Source organism: Procambarus clarkii, chromosome 7 (genome assembly GCF_040958095.1).
Source record: "Procambarus clarkii isolate CNS0578487 chromosome 7, FALCON_Pclarkii_2.0, whole genome shotgun sequence".
Classification (NCBI taxonomy): Eukaryota; Metazoa; Arthropoda; class Malacostraca; order Decapoda; family Cambaridae; genus Procambarus; species Procambarus clarkii.
Genome location: NC_091156.1, coordinates 31726177 through 31746769, shown reverse-complemented (window position 1 = coordinate 31746769; position 20593 = coordinate 31726177). Strand labels below are relative to the sequence as shown.

The following is a 20593-nucleotide window of genomic DNA, read 5'->3' as shown; positions in this document are numbered from 1 at the left end:
TTCAATGTGACTCGAGCAAACAGCTTTCTGACAATATTGAGGAGGGAAATTCCACGGTTTTTCCAATTCTAATTCCATTGTTTCAGTCGCCCCTGTCACCTTTATTCTTATACAACGTGACGATGTTGGCATCCCTCTTGTCCTGTGGCACCTCTCCTTCTTCCCCAGCAGAGGCAGAGAATTTCATGCAGCTCCATGAGCAGGCTACTTCTGCAGCACTTCAAGGTCTCAGCAGGAATGCCATCTTTTCCAGGAGCTTTGCCAGAAGCAAGGGAATTTAGGGCCTCGCTGAGTTCTTCGATGGTCGGTTCGCTGTCGAGCTTCATTAACACAGGCAGGCACTCAGTGGCTCTCAGGGCGTCTTCGGTGACCACATTCTCCCTGGCGTATAGCTCAGAGTAGTGCTCGACCCAGCGCTTCAGCTGCAGTGTCTGATCCTGAATCACCTCGCCAGTGGCAGATTTCGGAGGAACGGTCTTCTTCTGGATTGGGCCGAGGGCCTGCTTGATGCCGTCATTCATTCCCCTTACATTGACTGTATCGGCTGCAGTCTTTATCTGGGAGCAGAGCTGGAGCCAATAGTGTTGGCACATCGCCTGGCTCTCAGCTGCACTTTGCAGCGGACGGCCCGAAGGATCTGTAAGTTGCGCTGACTTGGGCAGGCTTTGTAGGCTGCCAAGGCGTTTCTCTTCTCTTCGATGACAGGTGACATCTCTTCCGAGTGAGCCTCGATCCAGTCTGTCGACCTGCTGGTCTTCTTGCTAAAGGTGGAAATGGTAGCGTTGAACACAGCGTCTCTGAAGTGCTCCCATCTCTTTCAGGCGGTGACCCCGGCTGAGCCAGGGAGAGCTTCCTCGAGCACACGTCCAAAATATTCCACCTTGTCCTGGTTGCGGGTCTTGGTGGAGTCGATGAGAGGTCTGCCCTTCTTTTTCGTGTGATGAATCTTCTTTGTTCGTATCATGATACTGCTACATACCAGGGAGTGGTCGGTGTCACAGACAGCACTCTGGTAGCTACGCATAATCTTGACGCTGGGTAGACTTGCAGGCCTGGTAAGAATCAGGTCAAGCTGGTGCCAGTGCTTGGATCTGGGGTGTCTCCAAGAGACTCAGTGCTGAGGCTTTGTGGTAAAGAACGTGTTGGTGACACAGAGACCATGAAGGCAACAGAGTTCTATCAGACGTTGCCCGTTCTCATTCATCCTCCCTATGCAGATTTGATCCAGACAAGTGGGCCAAAAGTTGTGATCAGCACCCACTCTGGCGTTGAAGTCGCCGAGAATGAACAGTGGCTCCTTTACAGGGATTCTCGCTATGACTATTGAGGTCATCGTAGAATTTTTCCTTTGCTCTACTGGAGAAGTCAGGGTTGGTGCATATGTACTAATTACATTGACTGGTCCTGTTTGGGAGTGCAGTTGCAGAGACAGAATTCGTTCGGTTCCCCCGTCGGTGGCATAATGTGTCCCAACAGTGCATTCCTGACGACAAATCCCAGACCATGGTCTCTGGTGTCATTTGGAGATTTTCCATGCCAGAAGAAATAGAAGGCCTTCTCTCTCATAGATCCTTATCCTGGGAGCCTGGTCTCTTTGAGAGCAACAATATCCATCTGCAGTTTGCTCAGCTCCCTATCGATGATTGCTGTTTTTCGGGCGTCGTTGATTTCTTGCAGGTCGTCAGAGAAACCTGGTGTCAGTGTCCTGACGTTCCAGGTGCTCAGCTTTAGGGCAGTTGATATATTTTTTTGTGGTTTAGTATTGCTTGTTGCAAAGTTGTTGGGCCGCTTGTCGGTTTTCACCCTAAACCCCACGCATCCAGAGAGGTTAACGGACCGTGGTGATGCAACTCCATATTGGCTGGGGTTTGCCCAGCTTGAAGCGGGCGGTAGCTGCCCAGTGGGGCGCGATGACCCCTCCCACCGTCGGAAGCAACCCCTGGCGTCACACTCTTCGCGAATCGAGCAGAAGACTTAAAACCGATAGACTGTCACTTCCCGTGTTGGTTCGACTTTTTGGTTAGACGCTGTGAGGCGAAGCTAGAGTGTCCTCTCCAGGGCGCAAAGCCTGGGTAGGTAGATATGGAGGAGAAGCTGTTACCCATGCAGCAGGTCCCCTCCTCTCCACGTTGCTGAAATTATCCAATAGAAAGGCAAATGCCAGTACACATGGTTCCAGCTCCGTCGCAGGAGCTGCCAGAACGAGGTCGACGTCAACAACGAACTGCCTTAGGGGCTCCAACTCCGGAGTTTTCCTCGAGGTTGACTCATGAAGCCTTTCCCAAAAAAGGGGTATGGCCGCAAGGCAGCGGAGGTTTAAAATCAAGGTTTTCCTTCCCCTAGATAGGCTGCCTTCTCAGGCTATCGTGTCGCATCTTCCTGGAGCACCTGGTTTTAAGGCGTCAGAGGCACGCTCTCGCCCCTTCTCCTGTCGGTAAAAGCAGTTCCGCCAGACTTAAAGACTAAGCCCTCCCGTACAGGTCAAGAGTTGGACTTGGTTGTCAGAGGCTAATTGAGACGCTCGCCGTATAGGAGCTTTATATAGGTCATAGAAGCTCGTCCCCCATTACCACCCCCTGGCTATGACAACCCCTTGGAACCAAAGTTTACTATAATCATAAATTAATTAAATGGACTGTATGAATAAATTACATGAGTGTACTGTATAAAGTTTAATGATTAGTTGGATATTTCCACTTGCACAAAATTCTAGGGAGTAGATTTATTTCTGCTAGATCTATGCATATCATAGATCTATAGTTCATATTCATACCTAATGAATTAAATATCTTTGCATAATTTCAATGATATATCTTATAATTAAATAATGGTTAGGGAGTTAGTAAACTATCTACAATATCATAACTAAAGGTTTATCAGCTTCGCTGTCGAGCAAGTAATGAGAAGTGCATCTGACAGTCTCCCGAATCCAGTTAAATCCTGTCTCAACGTGTTGGCGGCGTGGACACGTCATTCACAAGTGGAGATGACCGGCTCTCGTAGATATACTTCCACGCTGGAAGAACATACAATGTAATTTCTATTGAATTACAATCATCTCAGCTAATCTCCATTCACGGGATTAAGCGTTTTATTGAATTAAACTTCCTAGGGTTTTTGATGTTCCTACGTCACAACGGTAGGACAATCTAAAGTTAATATGGTCATAAAAACTACTAGATTAACACTTATCCGACCGGACGTGATGTCCCCCAATGTTGGATGAAGCAGGCAGCAGCGTCTGGGGTCCGTAATTGCGCTGATATTCCCAAATTAACGCGATGCTAGTGGCGAGCTTCTTGGGACCGTTGTCGTTGTGGTTCTAGGAGAGCAAGTGTCTCGTGCACCCTCTACCATCCTCTCGGCGCACAATCTCGGCAGACAAGTCACGATATTCTACGTTGTTTTATTATTTAATAAGACGTTACCGACGTTATTTTACGTCTTAATAATGCACTTCAGACATCGGCAGACAATATTCCGCTGGTTATATTATTGAACTGAAGTCTCATATGATTAAAAACACATATACGTAAATGTTATACAGTTCGTGACTTTCGTTCAACCGGAATCAGCTGATCGTGGCTGTGGAAAATTTCCCCTAGTGTTGGGATTGAGTACTAGAGATGTTGGAGGTAGTATGTTTGGAGCAGATGCTCTTTTGTTTATGATCTTGTTAATAATCATAAACCTGATAATTGTTTTGTTGTTGTTACTGGCGGAGAATAAAACCATGTGGACGAAGATTGTTTCTCTTACCACAACCATAACAGTGGCGACGAGGATTAAACATCTCCGGCAGAGAGCCTGGGTACGAGACATGGTGTGAGGATCAAGAGAGAGCAGGGTACGTCGTGTGGACGAGTGGACGCTTTGCATACAACAGTGGAGTGTGCTACCACCATGGTAATGGCTATGCTGCTCATGTCAATGGAGCCGTTAAATACTGCCAAGATCTCGTTGTATCTGTAGCTCAACCTGCTGTAAGCAAACTTTCAGTACCGGGAGATTAAGGAGGACGACAACAAGAAAGCAGTACTCTTAGTTTTACTGGGTTCTGAAGCATTTAGTGTTCTCGGAAATTTGTGTGCACCTGAGCTTCCTCACACGAAGACCTATGAAGACCTGATTGCTCTGCTTAAACGTCAGTATGTGGTGAAACCATCATATCACAGGAGTTTGATGGATTTCCAGAAGAGGACGAAAAAGCAGCAGGAATCCGTACAGGATTTATTTGCTGAATTGAAGGCTTTGGCTAACCACTGCAACTTCGGAGCACAGTTGGACGGCAGGGTTAGGGACCAGTTGATCATGGCAGTGGAAAAGGAGAATTATTTCCCTAACCTGGTGGCAGAAAATTTGGATCTACAATCGATGACTTCATGGACAGTGCTCGATAAGATATTGAGCCTGGAAAGGACTTTTGGAAGTAAGACTTCTACTCAGGAAATTATGGTCGTACAGGGCCAGACCAGATGTACACACTGTGGATACAAGCACATAAGTAGCAAGTGCAAGTTTCGTGCATATATATGCAACTTTTGTAACAAGGAGGAACACTTGCAGAGAGTGTGTAGGGAATATCTGAACAGGAACAGCAAGGGCTGGGAGAGGAGACGACCAGGGAATGCAGGAAGAAGAGGTAGTGGTACTGTGGTCATGGCAGTAGAGGAAGGTAACTAGTCTGAAGAAGCTGCAGGTGAGGAAAACCGACTGTATTCGGTGAAAGAAAAGGTATGTTCAGTGAAGTCACAAGTGGTGAATTTTGTAATTAATGGGAAGTTAGTTCCCTTGGAACTGGACACTGGTGCTGCAGCGTCAACATTGTCTAGAGATTGGGCAGATACCTTGCAGTTGAATGTAAAACCAGGTAAAAAATCATTAAGTGCTTATGATAATGTACCGATTAAGGTCTATGGCAAGGTGTCGGCAAAAGTAGGTTATAATGGAAAAGAAATTGTCCAGGATTTTTATATAGTGGATTCACATAACCCTAGCCTATGTGGTAAGGATCTCATGGAAAAAGTGGGAATTTTCTTGGCGGGCCTAGATGAATTGTCGATAGTTAAAACAATTAAAAGTGCCGAACAAATGTTAGATAAATATTCAGTGGAGGCAGATGAGCCAATTAATAGCATGGTGGCAAAAATTCACCTGAAAAGTGGGGCTTCACCTGAATTTTTCAAGGCAAGAACAGTGCCGTTTCATTACAAGCAATTGGTAGAATCAGCCCTAGAAAAGCATGTGGCAGAAGACATCTTAGAGCCAATTACACATAGTGAGTGGGCAGCCCCAATTGTACCAGTGTTGAAGGCAGATCGGAAATCCTTGAGAATCTGTGCAGACTTCAAGGAACTGAACAACCGCATACACTGTGAGAAGTACCCTTTACCTAAGATAGATGAGTTGTTGTCAGTGGTCTGCAATGGGGCAATTTTTTCTAAGATTGACCTGAAAGATGCTTACTTGCAAATTTCTATAGAGGAGGAGAGCCAGAAATTGTTAGAGATTAATACCCACAAGGGGTTATTAAGTATAAAAGACTTCCTTTTGGACTCTCCTCGTCTCCAGCAATTTTTCAGAGATTCATGTCCCAGTTGTTAGTTAACATTGAAGGTGTGGCTAGTTTTTTAGATGACATTATTGTATGGGGAAAGAATGAGGAAGTGCATGATGCTAGATTAGAACAAGTTTTGAATCTTTTGCAAAAGCACAATGTGAAGATTAATATGGGAAAAACAACGTTGAAGACCAAGGCCATTGAATACCTGGGGTATCATATTTCAGGTAAGGGCTTTACTCCTTCTCACAAAAAAGTAGCTGCTATAATAGATGCCACAGCCCTAACATCAGTTGGGGAAGTACAGTCTTTTGTTGGGATGGTTACATATTTTTGTAAGTTCGTGAAGAACTTTTCAACAAAATTAGCACCCTTGTATGAACTGTTGAAAAAAGGGGCTAGATTTAAGTGGGCAGCAAGAGAGGAAAATGCATTCAGGAATATTAAGCAGGAATTGATCAATTCTCCAGTGCTCACTAATTTTACAGGTAGACTCCCGTTAAAACTGGAGGTAGATGCTTCCCCAGTAAGAGTGGGTTGTGTATTATTACAGGAAGTAGATGGTCAGGATAAAGTAGTATATTTTGCTAGCAAGAAATTATCTCCTGCAGAACAGAATTATTCTCAGTTAGATAAAGAAGCCTTAGCTTTGGTATATGCTGTAAAAAAACTGAGGTATTTTCTGCTGGGGAGGAAATTTCTTGCTAGAACAGATCATAAACCCCTGCTATGATTGCTTGGCAGAAGTAAGCAGATTCCAGTTAATGCCAATGCTAGAATTCAAAGATGGGCATTACTCTCGCAGTTTGAGTATGATTTAGAGTTTAAGCCAGGCAAGGATAATGTAGTAGCTGATGCATTAAGTAGATTGCCTGCAACAGAAAAATTTAATTCCAGTATTCCAGTGGAGTATGTTAACCTGGTGGAATCTAAGTCTTTTGAGGATATTTCATTCCAGACTATTAGGAAGGAAACTGGTAGAGATCCCAAATTAAGTCTGTTGATGAAATATGTCAAATATGGTTGGAATGATAATTTATTATTGTCAGAGTATGCTGCAGTAAAGGCTGACCTTAGTATTCACCAGAATGTACTCTTGTATAAGAATAGAGTGGTGGTGCCTGGGGAATTGAGATGTAAGATTTGGAACAGCTGCACGTAGGCCATAATGGCATATATGCTATGAAAGCAGAAGCTAGAAGTTGGGTTTGGTGGCCAAAAATAGACCAGGATATTGCTGAGGTAACAAAAAATTGTCATATTTGCTCTAAGAATCATCAGAAACCACAGGCCCCAGTACTTTCTTGGCCATGCACTGGAAAACCCTGGTCTAGACTTCATGTAGATTATGCGGGACCTATGGTTAACAAATATTACCTAGTGGTGGTGGATTCATACAACAAATTTCTGGATGTGCATGTGTGTAATTCCACCACATCATCTGTAACTTGTGAATTACTAAGAAAAACATTTTGTAATTTTGGATTGCCAGACATAATTGTCTCAGACAATGCTCCTTATTTTGTTTCTGTGGAAATTGAAGATTTTTTTTCGAAAAAATGATATTAAACATGTAACACCTGCCCCCTATAATCCTTCTTCATATGGTCTAGCAGAGAGAGCAGTGAGATCCTTGAAAGAAGGGTTAAAGCGGTTTACGGAAGGTACTATTAATACAAGGCTTCGTAGATTTTTATATAATCAAAGGAAAACTGTTCATTCTACTACTGGTAAATCTCCTTCTGAATTACTGTTTAATAGGCACTTTAAAGTGCACATGGAAGCAGTAAAGACAGATCCCGATAAAGAGAAATCGGTAACTAGCTTGGCCAGTCAGTTGGCTCAGGGAGAGGAATTGTTGTTTAATGAGGGGGATGCAGTATATGCAAGGAATTTTGGAAGTGGAAAGCCCTGGGTAGAAAGAAAAATTAGGGAGGTCCTGGGCCGCAGGAATTTCACTGTGCAAGTGCAGAGTTTTGGGAACATTAATTGGAAAAGGCATGCAGATCAGCTCATGCCAAGGTTCACAGGGAATTTTGAAGACCCTTCAGATGGGGGTGGGGCAACTAGTGATATCCATCCTAATAATGAAGGGATAGCAGCACCTGCAGGAGACCGGGAGGCAGAGCAAGGGGCAGCAGAGGGTAATGGGGATACAGTTAACCCTATGGACTCTACAAGGAGTAATTCAGAAAAATGTTTCCCAGAAGTAACAGGTCAGGACTCCCAGTTGAGAAAATCAGGAAGAGTCATGCGACCGCCTGATAGACTTAACCTGTAGGGATATAGTTTATTTAAAAGGGGAGGAATGTTGGGATTGAGTACTACAGATGTTGGAGGTAGCATGTTTGGAGCAGATGCTCTTTTGTTTATGATCTTGTTAATAATATTTCATGTTCCTGATAATTGTTTTGTTGTTGTTACTGGCGGAGAATAAAACCATGTGGACAAAGATTGTTTCGCTTACCACAACCATAACACCTAGAGATAAAGGTATAATTTGTTTTGATGAATTAAATCCATTTACAGTCTAAACTACCTAGTAAACTAAGCAGAGATTAGACTGGGTTTAATTTGATTTGAATAAAGTGATGGTTCTCATAGGAACTAGGGCAACTGATGCAACAACGGCCATGTATAGTAGGAAGGTTTTGGCGTCACTAAGCTATTAATTAGTAATATTAGTAAATTTAATTTCCTAGCACAATAATTTTATCTTATCGTAATATGAGTTTGTTTTGGGGAGTCGGAAATTTCCGACATACGTTTTACGTCTGTGTATTTTTGTTTCTCTATTGTAGACTTCCATTTCCATCAAGGTTGTCATTCAAGATTCTTTCCTCTCTAGTTTCAATAAAGAAATTTAATGAATGTGTTTAATGCCGTAAATTTTTAAAAGTTATTAACAATAATGACATTAAATAATTTAATGTCATTAACAAATGTGTACACTTCAGCTTCCTAAAGTGTACACTTCAGCTTGCTAAAATTTATTAGACCAGTGCTTCCTATAAAATACGTTTGTGTTCGATCCCTGATGGCCCAAGTACTTGCGCATCAAATTCAGGAGCCTGACAGCTGAGTGGATAGCAATTTGGATGCGTAGTCCTGAGGTTCGAGGTTCGATCCCCGGTGGTGGCGGAAAGAAATGAGCAGAGTTTCTTTCACCCTGGTGCCCGTTACCTAGCTGTAAATAGGTACCTGGGAGTTAGACAGCTTCTAAGGGCGTATCCCTGGGGGTTTGAAACAAAAAAGATAATAGTAGAGGACCGGGCAGCGGGGACGCTAAGCCCCGAAATCATCTCAAAATAATCTCATGATAACACATCAGTCCTGTGAAGTAACACTCACAACACCTCATTCCTGTCTTGCAACACTCACAAAACGCTGTTCCTATAATTTGCAAAACTCACAACATATGTGTATGCATTCGTGTTATGTTTGTGTATTTTTGTTCCTCTATATGTAGACTATTATTTATAGTAAGTTTGTCATCCAAAATTGTTTTCTCCTTTGAATCAATAAAGAATTATAATAAAAAATATGTTGAAATGAATTTACCATAATTTCCTTAACTATCGCTATAATATACAATTTAGGCAATTTATACAATTTAAGAATCAATTCACAAAGTCTTCAGTGTAGAAGGAAAACTTCAAGAAAATCTTTTGACAAAGCTGAGGGTAAGAATTTGAAACTTATAAGTTGAAACACATTATAAAGTCATGTTCCAACGATCTGTTTGTTCTGGGTTTTAACACTTGTGTCCAACTAAAAGAAAATTTTTAGTCAAATCTATTCGTCAAATATACTAATGTATCCCTTTTTTCTCTAAGCATTCAACTGGGATTCCTACCTTGCGATCATTACTAAAACAAACATTAACATTACAAAATCAGCTTAAGGTATCAGTAATATTTAAGCTTTAATTAAACAAGTTGGCAGACAGATTTATAGAGTGAGAACATCTAAGTGAGAACATCTAATCACATCTTTGTGATCGTGTCTAGGTGACTACATCTAGGTGAACATCTATGCCTATAAACAGCCTGTGCAAAACAAATATTTTATTAGAGATATACCAAGTTCCATAACTATTTTATATACGATAAAGAACTGGTGAGAACAACTGTGTACACCTCAGTCTGCATAAATTTATTAGATATGTGCTGCTTACAAAAAACGTTTGTAATCGATCCACGATGCTTGCTTGGGCACCGTTACTCTACTCCTTCCTCTAGCATCTTACCGAGACCCCGTTTGATTCCCAATGGTCCAAGTGGTAGCTTCCATTCTTTCATTTCGTCTCTATATATTCAATATGATATTAATATCCCTTCCAAGTGTTATCATGATAATACTGGCCTGGTAATTGTAATTGGTAATTGGCCTGGTAATCCTCATAATTGCCTTATTTTACCTTGCTTCCTCACAGAGATTCGTTTCCTTACTGATTTTTTCTCATCATGCCTCAAATGTCAGATGATGATGTATGATGAAGCGAATGAATGTATGAGTGATGAGTTCTTCATCTAGCAGGAAGCGTCGTGGTCAGACTGGGAGGTCGGACTCTGTGTTCACGCGGTCACCAGTTCGAACTCTCGGGACCCTCACTGGACTTCCTTTTTTCCATATATTAGCTAAAAAATATTTTAGTTTAACCCAAAACTATTTATTCAATATTATCCAATGTTTATTTAATCAAATTGTCTATGTTCAATCATGTTTTATTTATAAATTCTCGCATGTATTATATTTTCTCTTTTTATCATATTATATTTATTTGTTCAGTCATCATTTATTTAATAATACAATCACCCTTATCTAGATATTTAACACGAATATATATCTGTTTAATCAGTTTTATTAACTATTCGTTCGCATATGATTGATTTATTGAATTTTGTTTTGAATATTTAATCACTTTCTGTTCTTGTATTTAATAACTCATTCGTTCTCTTTTCAATCACCTTTTATCGATCTATGCAATCAATTATGCTTATTTATTTAAATATTAGGAATGCAATGTTTATATCGTGAAAGGATTCAAATTTTAACCCTTCATTAAAATAAGATATGTGAGATTTGTAGAACATAAAAACGTGTTGTGTGAGTTGCAACGCTGTCACTCATGAATACCTTGTGAGTGTTACAACACATAAATATAGTGTTGTGAGTGCTGCAACACAGGAATACCTTGTGAGTGTTACAACACATAAATATCATTGTGATGGACCTTTGCGTCATTTATGATCCAGGTTCAGAGTTAAAAGAGTTGACCCTCCCGTTAACAATGTTTCCCATCTTCTAGTCTGCTGTTCTGGAAGATAATGAGGTACTTTTGATTGGTGGCAGACGGCAGAAACGCAGAGCGAGTGAAGCAGTAAACAGGTAGTCCTACGAACCCCTCTGCTGGAGTGTACTAGCAAGCATGCACTGTTTGAGCGTGCTAGCTAGAGGGCTAGTGGAGCGCTTGAAGTAATCACCGTTGGAGTGTGCTAGCGAGTGAGCTAGTAGAGCGCTGGAAGTCTTCACTGTCTGAGCTTGCAAGCCAGAGGGCTAGTGGAGCGCTGCAAGATTCCTCTGTTTGAGCATTCTAGCTTGTGGAGAGCTGGTAGACTTTATTGTTCGAACGTGCTAGTGAGTTGGCTAGTGGAGCACTGGAAGACTTCAATGTTTACGCCTGCTAGCTAGACGGCTTGTGGAGCCCTTGAAGACTTCACTGTGTGCGCGTGTTAGCCAGAGGGCTGGTGGAGTCCTGGAAGAATTCAATGTTTACGCCTGCTAACTAGACGGCTTGTGGAGCCCTTGAAGACTTCACTGTGTGAGCGTGTAGCCAGTGGCTGGTGCGTGTAGCCAAGTGTCAGTGGCTGAATGACTGAGGGAAGCTGCCCCGAGCCTCGCGACCAGGGCGTCGGCCGGCAGCATGTCGAAATGGACCCGCCCAAGATAGGGGAGGACCGTAGTGGCTAGGTGTTAGAGTTTAAAGAGATGGAGGCGTTTTATTTTCTGTGAATACATTTAATTATATTTTAGGAGTGAAACATTTTTACTGGCATGGCAATGAAATTACAGGTTTGTTTGAGGAGGAGTTGATGGTAGAACTTCGAGGCCCGGGTAGGATTTAATGGAGGAAACTTCGAGGCTGGAGAAGTGTATGCTGAAATCTGTGGGAGAGCAGAACTCCATAGTGAGAAATTCCTCAAGCAGTGTAAAGGAGCAGCGAAGAGGAGTTTCACGTGTCTCCGTGGAATCAATGGTGAAGCATCACTGGTGTTTGAAGAGGACTTCATTGTGCAGCAGTTTTGGGAGAAATGCAGAAGAGCCTTTTGAGTATTTTGGAGGACCTAGAGATATATATGGTAGTGAGCCTCGAGAAACAGATCAGATGTTTATGGTGGATACACAGGAATATATAAGGGGAGTGCTTGAATGTGTATTGCATACAAGATGCAGTGTAAGGTGAGAGATTGATTTCTTCTTGTGTTGGGGAATATTTATGCAGATGTTTCTGGTGTTTCAGCCACAGGCTGAGTTTTATGTACTTTTTGGGCTGATTGTACAATAGTGTCATGAAGAGATTGCAACCCCATTTAGTGTGGGAGTAGTAAGTGGTAAGCCAAGTGTTGAGCAGCCACTTCATATGGACAGTTAGTGAATCTAGGATATGATATGGGATTGCTACTGGGTTGTAGCAGTTAAGAGTTTCGTATGATATTTCATTTTTGTACCTATCATGTATTTCATATGTCTTTTTCGTTAATTAAGGCGTCCTGTAGATACCAGTTGCGTTGCTCCTGGGAGTATGGGTTCGAGTCACTTCTGGGGTATGAGTTTTCAATCGCATATAGTCCTGGGGACCATTCAGGCTTGTTTGCATTTGTGTTCCTCGCATGTGCCCCAAAGAATCAGGTGATTTGATAAAATGCTATGCCCAAGATTACCATCCGAGTTCCGGCGGGGAAGTGGTTCAAATAGCTTCGGCTATCACTTCTTTATGTCCGGTCGTGATGATCAAGCAGATTAAGGCGTCCTGTAGATACCAGTTGCGTTGCTCCTGGGAGTATGGGTTCGAGTCACTTCTGGGGTGTGAGTTTTCAATCGCATATAGTCCTGGGGAGCATTCAGGCTAGTTTGCATATATATATATATATATATATATATATATATATATATATATATATATATATATATATATATATATATATATATATATATATATATATATATATATATATATATATATATATATATATGTATATATATATATATATATATATATATATATATATATATATATATGTTGTTGAATATGAGGCGAATAATAATTATGATTAATAATTAAGAATAATAATTATGATTAATAATTCTAACACAAATTTTCTCAATATTTCTTATGTTTTTCTTCACTGTTGGTGGTAATAAAAATATTAATTCTCCAAAATTTTTTTTTTATTTGTCTGACGCCTGAACGCATTTCGTAATGCTTACTACAGTCAATGACTTTATTTACACACAGATTCATCGAACTTATACTCATTTTGAATGAGGTGATATGGTATTTTGGGTGGGGTAACTTTTTATATATATATATATATATATATATATATATATATATATATATATATATATATATATATATATATATATATATATATATATATATATATATATATATATATATATTAGTATATTTTGGTAGCAGTCTTTCCTGTAGACATTTATTATTAAATATGACCGAAAAAGTAAGATTAATAATTCTAACACGAATTTTCTCCATCTTTCTTACGTTTTTTTTCACTGTTGATGGTAATTCAAAGATCAATTCTCCAAAATTCATTTTTATTTCTAGTCTGACGCGACACTTGAGTGCGTTTCGTAAAACTTATTACATCTTCAAAGACTTTAGTTTACACACACACACACAACTTTAACTGAATAGAGCTTAAACATCTTCGAGTTTTTATACCTACATTTGGGTGAGGTGACATGTTACAATAGTTTTGGATGAGGTGAAAATAAACTTTTAACACAAGACAGGACACGACACAATGGGTATTAAAGGTAGGTAACTGCAGAAGGCCTATTTTTATTGGCCCATATTTCTTGATGCTTCTATATTGGAGTGGAGTCTTGAAGTGGGTAGAATATGGTTGTGCATTAATTGGCTGTTGATTGCTGGTGTTGACTTCTTGATGTGTAGTGCCTCGCAGACGCTAAGCCGCCTGCTATCGCTGTATCTATCGATGATTTCTGTGTTGTTTGCTAAGATTTCTCTGGTGATGGTTTGGTTGTGGGAAGAGACTATATGTTCCTTAATGGAGCCCTGTTGCTTATGCATCGTTAAACGCCTGGAAAGAGATGTTGTTGTCTTGCCTATATACTGAGTTTTTTGAGGCTTACAGTCCCCAAGAGGGCATTTGAAGGCATAGACGACGTTGGTCTCTTTTAAAGCGTTCTGCTTTGTGTCTGGAGAGTTTCTCATTAGTAGGTTGGCCGTTTTTTTGGTTTTATTGTAAATTGTCAGTTGTATCTTCTGATTTTTGTCTGTAGGGATAACGTTTCTACAAACAATATCTTTCAGGACCCTTTCCTCCGTTTTATGGGCTGTGGAAAAGAAGTTCCTGTAAAATAGTCTAATATGGGGTATAGGTGTTGTGTTAGTTGTCTCTTCTGAGGTTGCATGGCGTTTCACTTTCCTTCTTATGATGTCTTCCACGAAACCATTGGAGAAGCCGTTGTTGACTAGGACCTACCTTACCCTACAGAGTTCTTCGTCGACTTGCTTCCATTCTGAGCTGTGGCTGAGAGCACGATCGACATAAGCGTTAACAACACTCCTCTTGTACCTGTCTGGGCAGTCACTGTTGGCATTCAGGCACATTCCTATGTTTGTTTCCTTAGTGTAGACTGCAGTGTGGAAAACTCCGCTCCTTTCCATGACTGTTACATCTAGAAAGGGCAGCTTCCCATCCTTCTCCATCTCGTAAGTGAAACGCAACATAGAATTCTGCTCAAATGCCTCCTTCAGCTCCTGCAGATATCTGACATCAGGTACACACACACACACACACACACACACACACACACACACACACACACACACACACACACACACACACACACACACACACACATATATATATATACATATATATATATATATATATATATATATATGCAGAATAACCACATGTGAATAATAGAGAATGCTTAACGCGTTTTCGGTAGTTTTGCCACAATGGTTCTCTTCAGAGAACCATTTTGTGTCAAGCAGGAAATTTCTGCACACATTTTAACCATTTTACACTAATTCACCTACTTGACAAACGCCACTAGTATATCTGGCTTCACCAATAATACTTAATTTAACATTGTACATATTACCGTTCAACTGGAGAGTAATCCATAAAATGGTGGAATTAATTTTTTTTTAGACATAATTGACTGAAGCAAGACCCCTGTGAACACAAACCAGAAGGTACAAGCTCCTCACACATTACTAAAGTAAGACGACGGCCAATTTGAACATGAACTCTTTTTGACCAAAAAAAAAAACCCTTGAGAGACTAATGTCGTCAAGATATCTCCTGGTGTCTGCACCTAAACTCTCACAGACCACGGCTTGAACGTTCCAGGGCTTGCTGGCTCAATCTGTGGGGGGAAAAAATTTTTAATGACAATTTACATAAACATTTTCATATGGATTTTAATAATTACATATTTTAAATTGGATTATTCGGCTCATATGGCACATCTTGATGTCGGGATAAAATTAGGATAATAAACAAATTTCCTATACCTAATTTTTGCCGTTTGTTTATTTTTTCAGACAAATGGGTTAAACACTTTTAAGGGTGTTGTAATAGGTATGCATTCTATTCTAAGTTCAGATAGGAGCTGCCTCGTGTGGGGCAATAGGCCTTCTGCAGTTACCTTGATTCTTATGTTATTTGTATAAGCCATTCAGTCCATGAACCAACCCGTCCTCAATTCAAGTCCATTCAATCCGGCGGTCGAACACAGACGAATTCATAAATTTTTACACGTTGTTCACTCAAAACGGGAATTTTCTCAAATATAAATTATTATTATAATATATTAGCATATTGTGCATATATAGGCATAGGTTAGGTTAGGTTAGGTTAGTGTTTAGGTTCTGTTGGCGATTATTTGTATTTGTAGTATCTAGGTGAAGCATTTTCAGCGTTGTGGTTTGAACAAAATTCGTCAGTGAAGCACTTGTTCCGAAAGTATTCGAACATCAACAGTTGTGAGTCGTGTGTAAAAAGTTTTTCATTCATAAACAGGGGGTTTGGCAGGTGCATGGAATCACTTTTGGGTCTTTGTTTGGAGGACGGGCTACCATGAACAAATCCTCAAGGGCCGTGAAGAGAGTTCCAACTTACGCATGGGATGATCCCAGATGCTGCCTTTGTCAGGCCACGACTAAGTGTAATGAGTATAAGTAGGTTATGATGAGGGCAACTAGGTTGCCCTCATCGTGGCCCTTGTGGATTTGCTCCTGCGATGCATCATGCTATTGTGATTTCTCTATGCATTCCCTCCATAATCCTTTGACAATTTGAGTGTGATTAGCCCAAGTAACATTCATACCATATTTTGGATAATACTGTCATGTGAATTGTACATAATTCAATCGAGTTCTCAAGAATATCTATATTTAGAAATCTAATTAAATTTGTGCGTTTTACGTTACTTGTCATGATCCACTGCAGAATCCGTCATGGGCTTCACGAGCACAGAGGTTGTACCCCCACTGAGGACCTATGTTACCTTGGATGACATTCAGAACAAACTCTGACAATTCTCTGAATTTACATCATTTTTTTCTCCAAAATATATATGAATTAGTTATTCGATGGGGTTCCTGATGGTGCCTAGGTTGACCCCCAAAACTATTTATGCTATTTAGTGTGTTTGGAGCCGCCAGAGTGAAGAACTGTCATCACAATATGGGGTTTTGCACGTCAGTATCTGAATTCTGAATTTATGCCACTATGAATATACAATGAAACTCTATGGAACCTGTGGCCACCATTTCATCTCCAACTTCATGGGGGTCGCTATAGGGGACCATTTCCCTTTCAAGGGGGGCATTGAGGACGACCCCGATCTGCATACAAGTACCATAACACCTACCAGCCACCCTGCATAGCCTAATGAGATTAGTCCCATACATCTGCCCTTAAACATTGGACAAACATTCTATTTTAGATATATTTAATCAAGTACACACACAACCCTCCATGGTGTACCTTGCGTGTGAGGAAGTCGGGAACGGCCATGCGGATGCGTTCAGCTGTTGCAGGAGAGTCCAGGCGGAAGACTGGGTCGAATCCCTTATCGGCGCGAGCGGCAGCCAGGGCCTGTTTAATGCCATGGAATACGGACGCAGCCAGGAAGAGAGGCGACTCACCCACGCCCTATGAAGCAGAGTGTGATAGGTAAATATGTAAAGCACATATATACTCGACCAAAATCTCACAGTAACACTGTTTCAGACGATTAACATTATTAATTTAAAAAAGAGAAAATATTGAATTTAAAGCAATTCAGAGGAAGGGAATTATCAGGAAGAAGCGCCAAGCCATTACGACTGTATAGTATTTGGAAGAGATCAGGATAAAGATTTGGGATGGTACGGGGGGAAGGAATGGTGCCACCCAACCACTTGGACGGTCGGAGATTGAACGCTGACCTGCATGTATCGAGATCAAGCGATTGGCATTCCAAATGAGTTCAATATAAGAGTATAAAGGTTTCAGAGAAATCATCTGGTGAAGTCATGAAGCCTGACCTTTGACGAGAACACCGCCCTTGGGTTCGGCGCCCCTCGCAGAAGAGACACGTTGAATTCCCTCGGGATATCCTGGAAACCTGTCAACAATACCAAGTTAGACAATAAATAGTGACACTATTTTAATGAAGCTAGTAACAATGAAGTTGATGAGTTCAATAATAACACTGCTCACAATGACTGCGGCAAGTGGAGGATTCACAAGGTACAAATTCACAGTGGATCGTCATCAGCAAAAGGCACTATTTATATAATCCTGCCTTGATTACAAGCCTCTTGTAAACTATATGACACTAGGCCGTAGCCTAGTGACCATGCTTTGGCAACGGCCATCGCTTAATTTTCTAAATTTATTTACAATATCTGAACACTTCGGGGATGCCCCAAACTCACTAGACTAACTAATGTCACCTAGAGTAATGTTATCCGTTTTTGTATTTCAGTAAATTTTACATTATTGATTCACAAGTGAGGGTGTTGAGAAGGAGAAGGTTGGTGTACCTGGTATCTTGTACATTCCGGGCCCTCGTGTGAGAAGGACGCCCTCGGGGGAGTAGCAGAGCTCCTCCAGGGTGAAGAGCCGCATACCCTGCATGAAGGCTCCCTCTACCTGGCCAATGTCTATGGCAGGGTTAAGGGACTCTCCCACGTCCATCACGATATCAGTTCGTAGCACCTGTCCAATGGAATGCAAATTTGCTGGCATAAAATTACATATTTTTAGCCATTTTTTAACAAAAATTGCTAATATTTTGCAATTTAAATTACAAGTTGTCCGTATTTTGTGGGAAACCGTTGTAGCAGAGTTCTGAGTTTGTGAAAAGGCTGAAACGAGCGGTCCAGCCGTCCTAAGAGGCTGAAACGTGCGGTCCACCCGTCTTAAGAGGCAGAAACATGTGGTCCAGCGGTCTGTAACATTTTTACCTCGCATCCGTCATCATATCTAAGAAGTTCAGAACATATTGCATTATATCAATGTTGAGTCATTAATTTCCGCAAATGCAGGCGTTTGATTTACGAGCAAGTGCTTTTGTCATTTTGATCTCACCTTGACCTCAGGCGAGATGAGGTCACCCCCTTGCCAACAAAATTGCTAGTTTATGCCACTAACAACAACTACCTGCTCAACCACCGCACCAGCAGCGGTCTTGACCATCACAGCACTTGGGTGTACTCACTGCGTGGTCTCCTGTTAGACAGTCAACTTCCACTTCTGTGGCGGCGGCTCCGTATGAGAAATAGCTGAATGGCCGCCCCTCGCCCGTCTCGAAGTTGAATCTCACGATGTCAGGAGTCCTGCAACACCCACGGCGATCAGCACGAGTATTGCTTAGTGTTCATACTAGCACGAATCAATGGCTTAGACTTGTACCTAAAATATTTGGTTAAGCAACTCATGTTGTCTCGAAGAGCAATACTTAACTGATCTTAAATCAAACCATGCAGTGAATTTGAAGCAAGTCTACGGTCTCTTTGTGGTCAAACCATGAACTACAGTTTCCCTAGATGAATGGACGCGGGACCTGACGAACGGACGCGGGTAAGGAGGGACTTAAAGGCGCTCACTGACCACCACCTATATGAGACAAACTCTATTATATGCAGCCTTATCCTGCAGTTCGCCTCTCAGAAAGCATAAAAACTTGAACAGGTACAATGGTTAATAATAAGACACTTCGCAAACTTGTGGGATTGAATGTAAAGACCGTAACTTGATTTGCTGAATGAATTATGGGGTTCAGTCCCTGAATCCATTATGTACCCTGTAATCTTTTCCACTGCCACCAAAAAGATCGGTTTGGGTGCATAATAGACAAGGTAAACTGCAAAACTGAGAGAATTGTGCTTTAAGACACTAGAGACTTGCTGTGAGGAATCATGATATCAACTCAAATTATTTAAAAGAGACCGAGCTAGATCTCCCTCACTGGGTACAAGAGCAGACTCAAAGACTTAATTAAAAATGATTTAAGAAACTATTTCCAGAAACTCATATACATTTATATAAAATAAATTACAGCTTTTAAGAGAGCACGCGGACGCTTCCAAAATTAATATTGGACATGATTATTATGGCTGCCGTGCAACCAGTGTAGCTCTGAGGGACTCCTCGGGGTATGTCAACTCAACCCGTGCTCCTAAGGTTTCCCAAACGTCAAGGAAACTGTCAATTTGAAGTGTCCTCGCCTAACTCACCAGAGGACCCAAAACAGAAAACGGGATAGTACGTCACTTACCCAAGCAGCTTCCATTTTTATGTACAATTTTTGTCCTTATGGAACGCATACGAGCGAAATGCGACGTTCTTTATGGGAGGACAGGGTTGGTCAACTAACACGACGACTTCACAAAGACTTTACACCTGCATCAGTATCTCACTACAAGTCTGCAGTATGATTGATGAAAATTAAGCCACCCAAGAGGTGATATGGGCATGAATAGCCCGTAAGTGGTAGATTTTTTTGGAATGATTGTGATCTTTAGTGTGAACTGCAGTATGCTATTGAAGAATATATTATAGTTGCTTCTCTGCACGATTTCACAAACGCCTCAGCAACCTACTTGAAGAAGCCAGTAGCGAACAACGAGACGCGGTCCACGTAGGCTGCGTTGACCCAGTCTCTCCAAGCTCCCTCGGGATTCTGGTCAATATAAGGCTTGAGTCGCTCCATGATCTTGCTACAGGCCTCCTGAGAGTCACACAAAGTTTAAAGCAAATTAGCAAATTCCTATTTTGACTGAATCTCCAATTTAGGACATGATCCATATGTAGGTAATAGGTTACACGCTCTAAAGTTCACGAGGGCTGGCGATGGAACAACTTACCAATACAGCCATACCATTAAGGTCAGAGGAGGCGGAGGCAGCTGTGGGAGCGGCGTTTGGCACCTTGTCTGTGGCCGTCTCGGCTATGTATATCTCCTCCACCGGCAGCTGCAGCACCCGAGATGCTACCTTTTGGAGAATGAAGTGTACATTTAAACTCACTCAAATGTTCTTGTCAAACTCTCAGTTCATTATTGTCTTCACGTCTTACAATTCAATTTAGTTCAGTCTCCAAGACTGTTTCTGTTGGCAGGCATGACATAACTACCATCTACTTCACCCTGTGCACCACTCACAATGCCTAGAATATGTCTGTGTAGAACTCCTGTACTCAGCATCCATTCATGTCGATGTAGAACCTTCACCGCCAGCACGCTTGCACCACC

At 41.3% G+C, this 20593-nt stretch overlaps 1 protein-coding gene across 1 annotated transcript; it reads right to left on the bottom strand.

Annotated features, from left to right (window-relative positions):
- Positions 1-817: 817 nt before the first annotated feature.
- Positions 818-20323, bottom strand: LOC138349816 (xanthine dehydrogenase/oxidase-like). The gene is made up of 8 exons (XM_069315297.1): positions 20208-20323; positions 19944-20071; positions 18560-18677; positions 17883-18057; positions 17382-17461; positions 16840-17007; positions 15180-15214; positions 818-1052 (listed from the first exon to the last, which is right to left on the bottom strand). Exons 1-8 carry the CDS (start codon positions 20217-20219, stop codon positions 818-820), a joined length of 951 nt encoding a protein of 316 aa, XP_069171398.1. The 5' UTR covers positions 20220-20323.
- Positions 20324-20593: the final 270 nt, after the last annotated feature.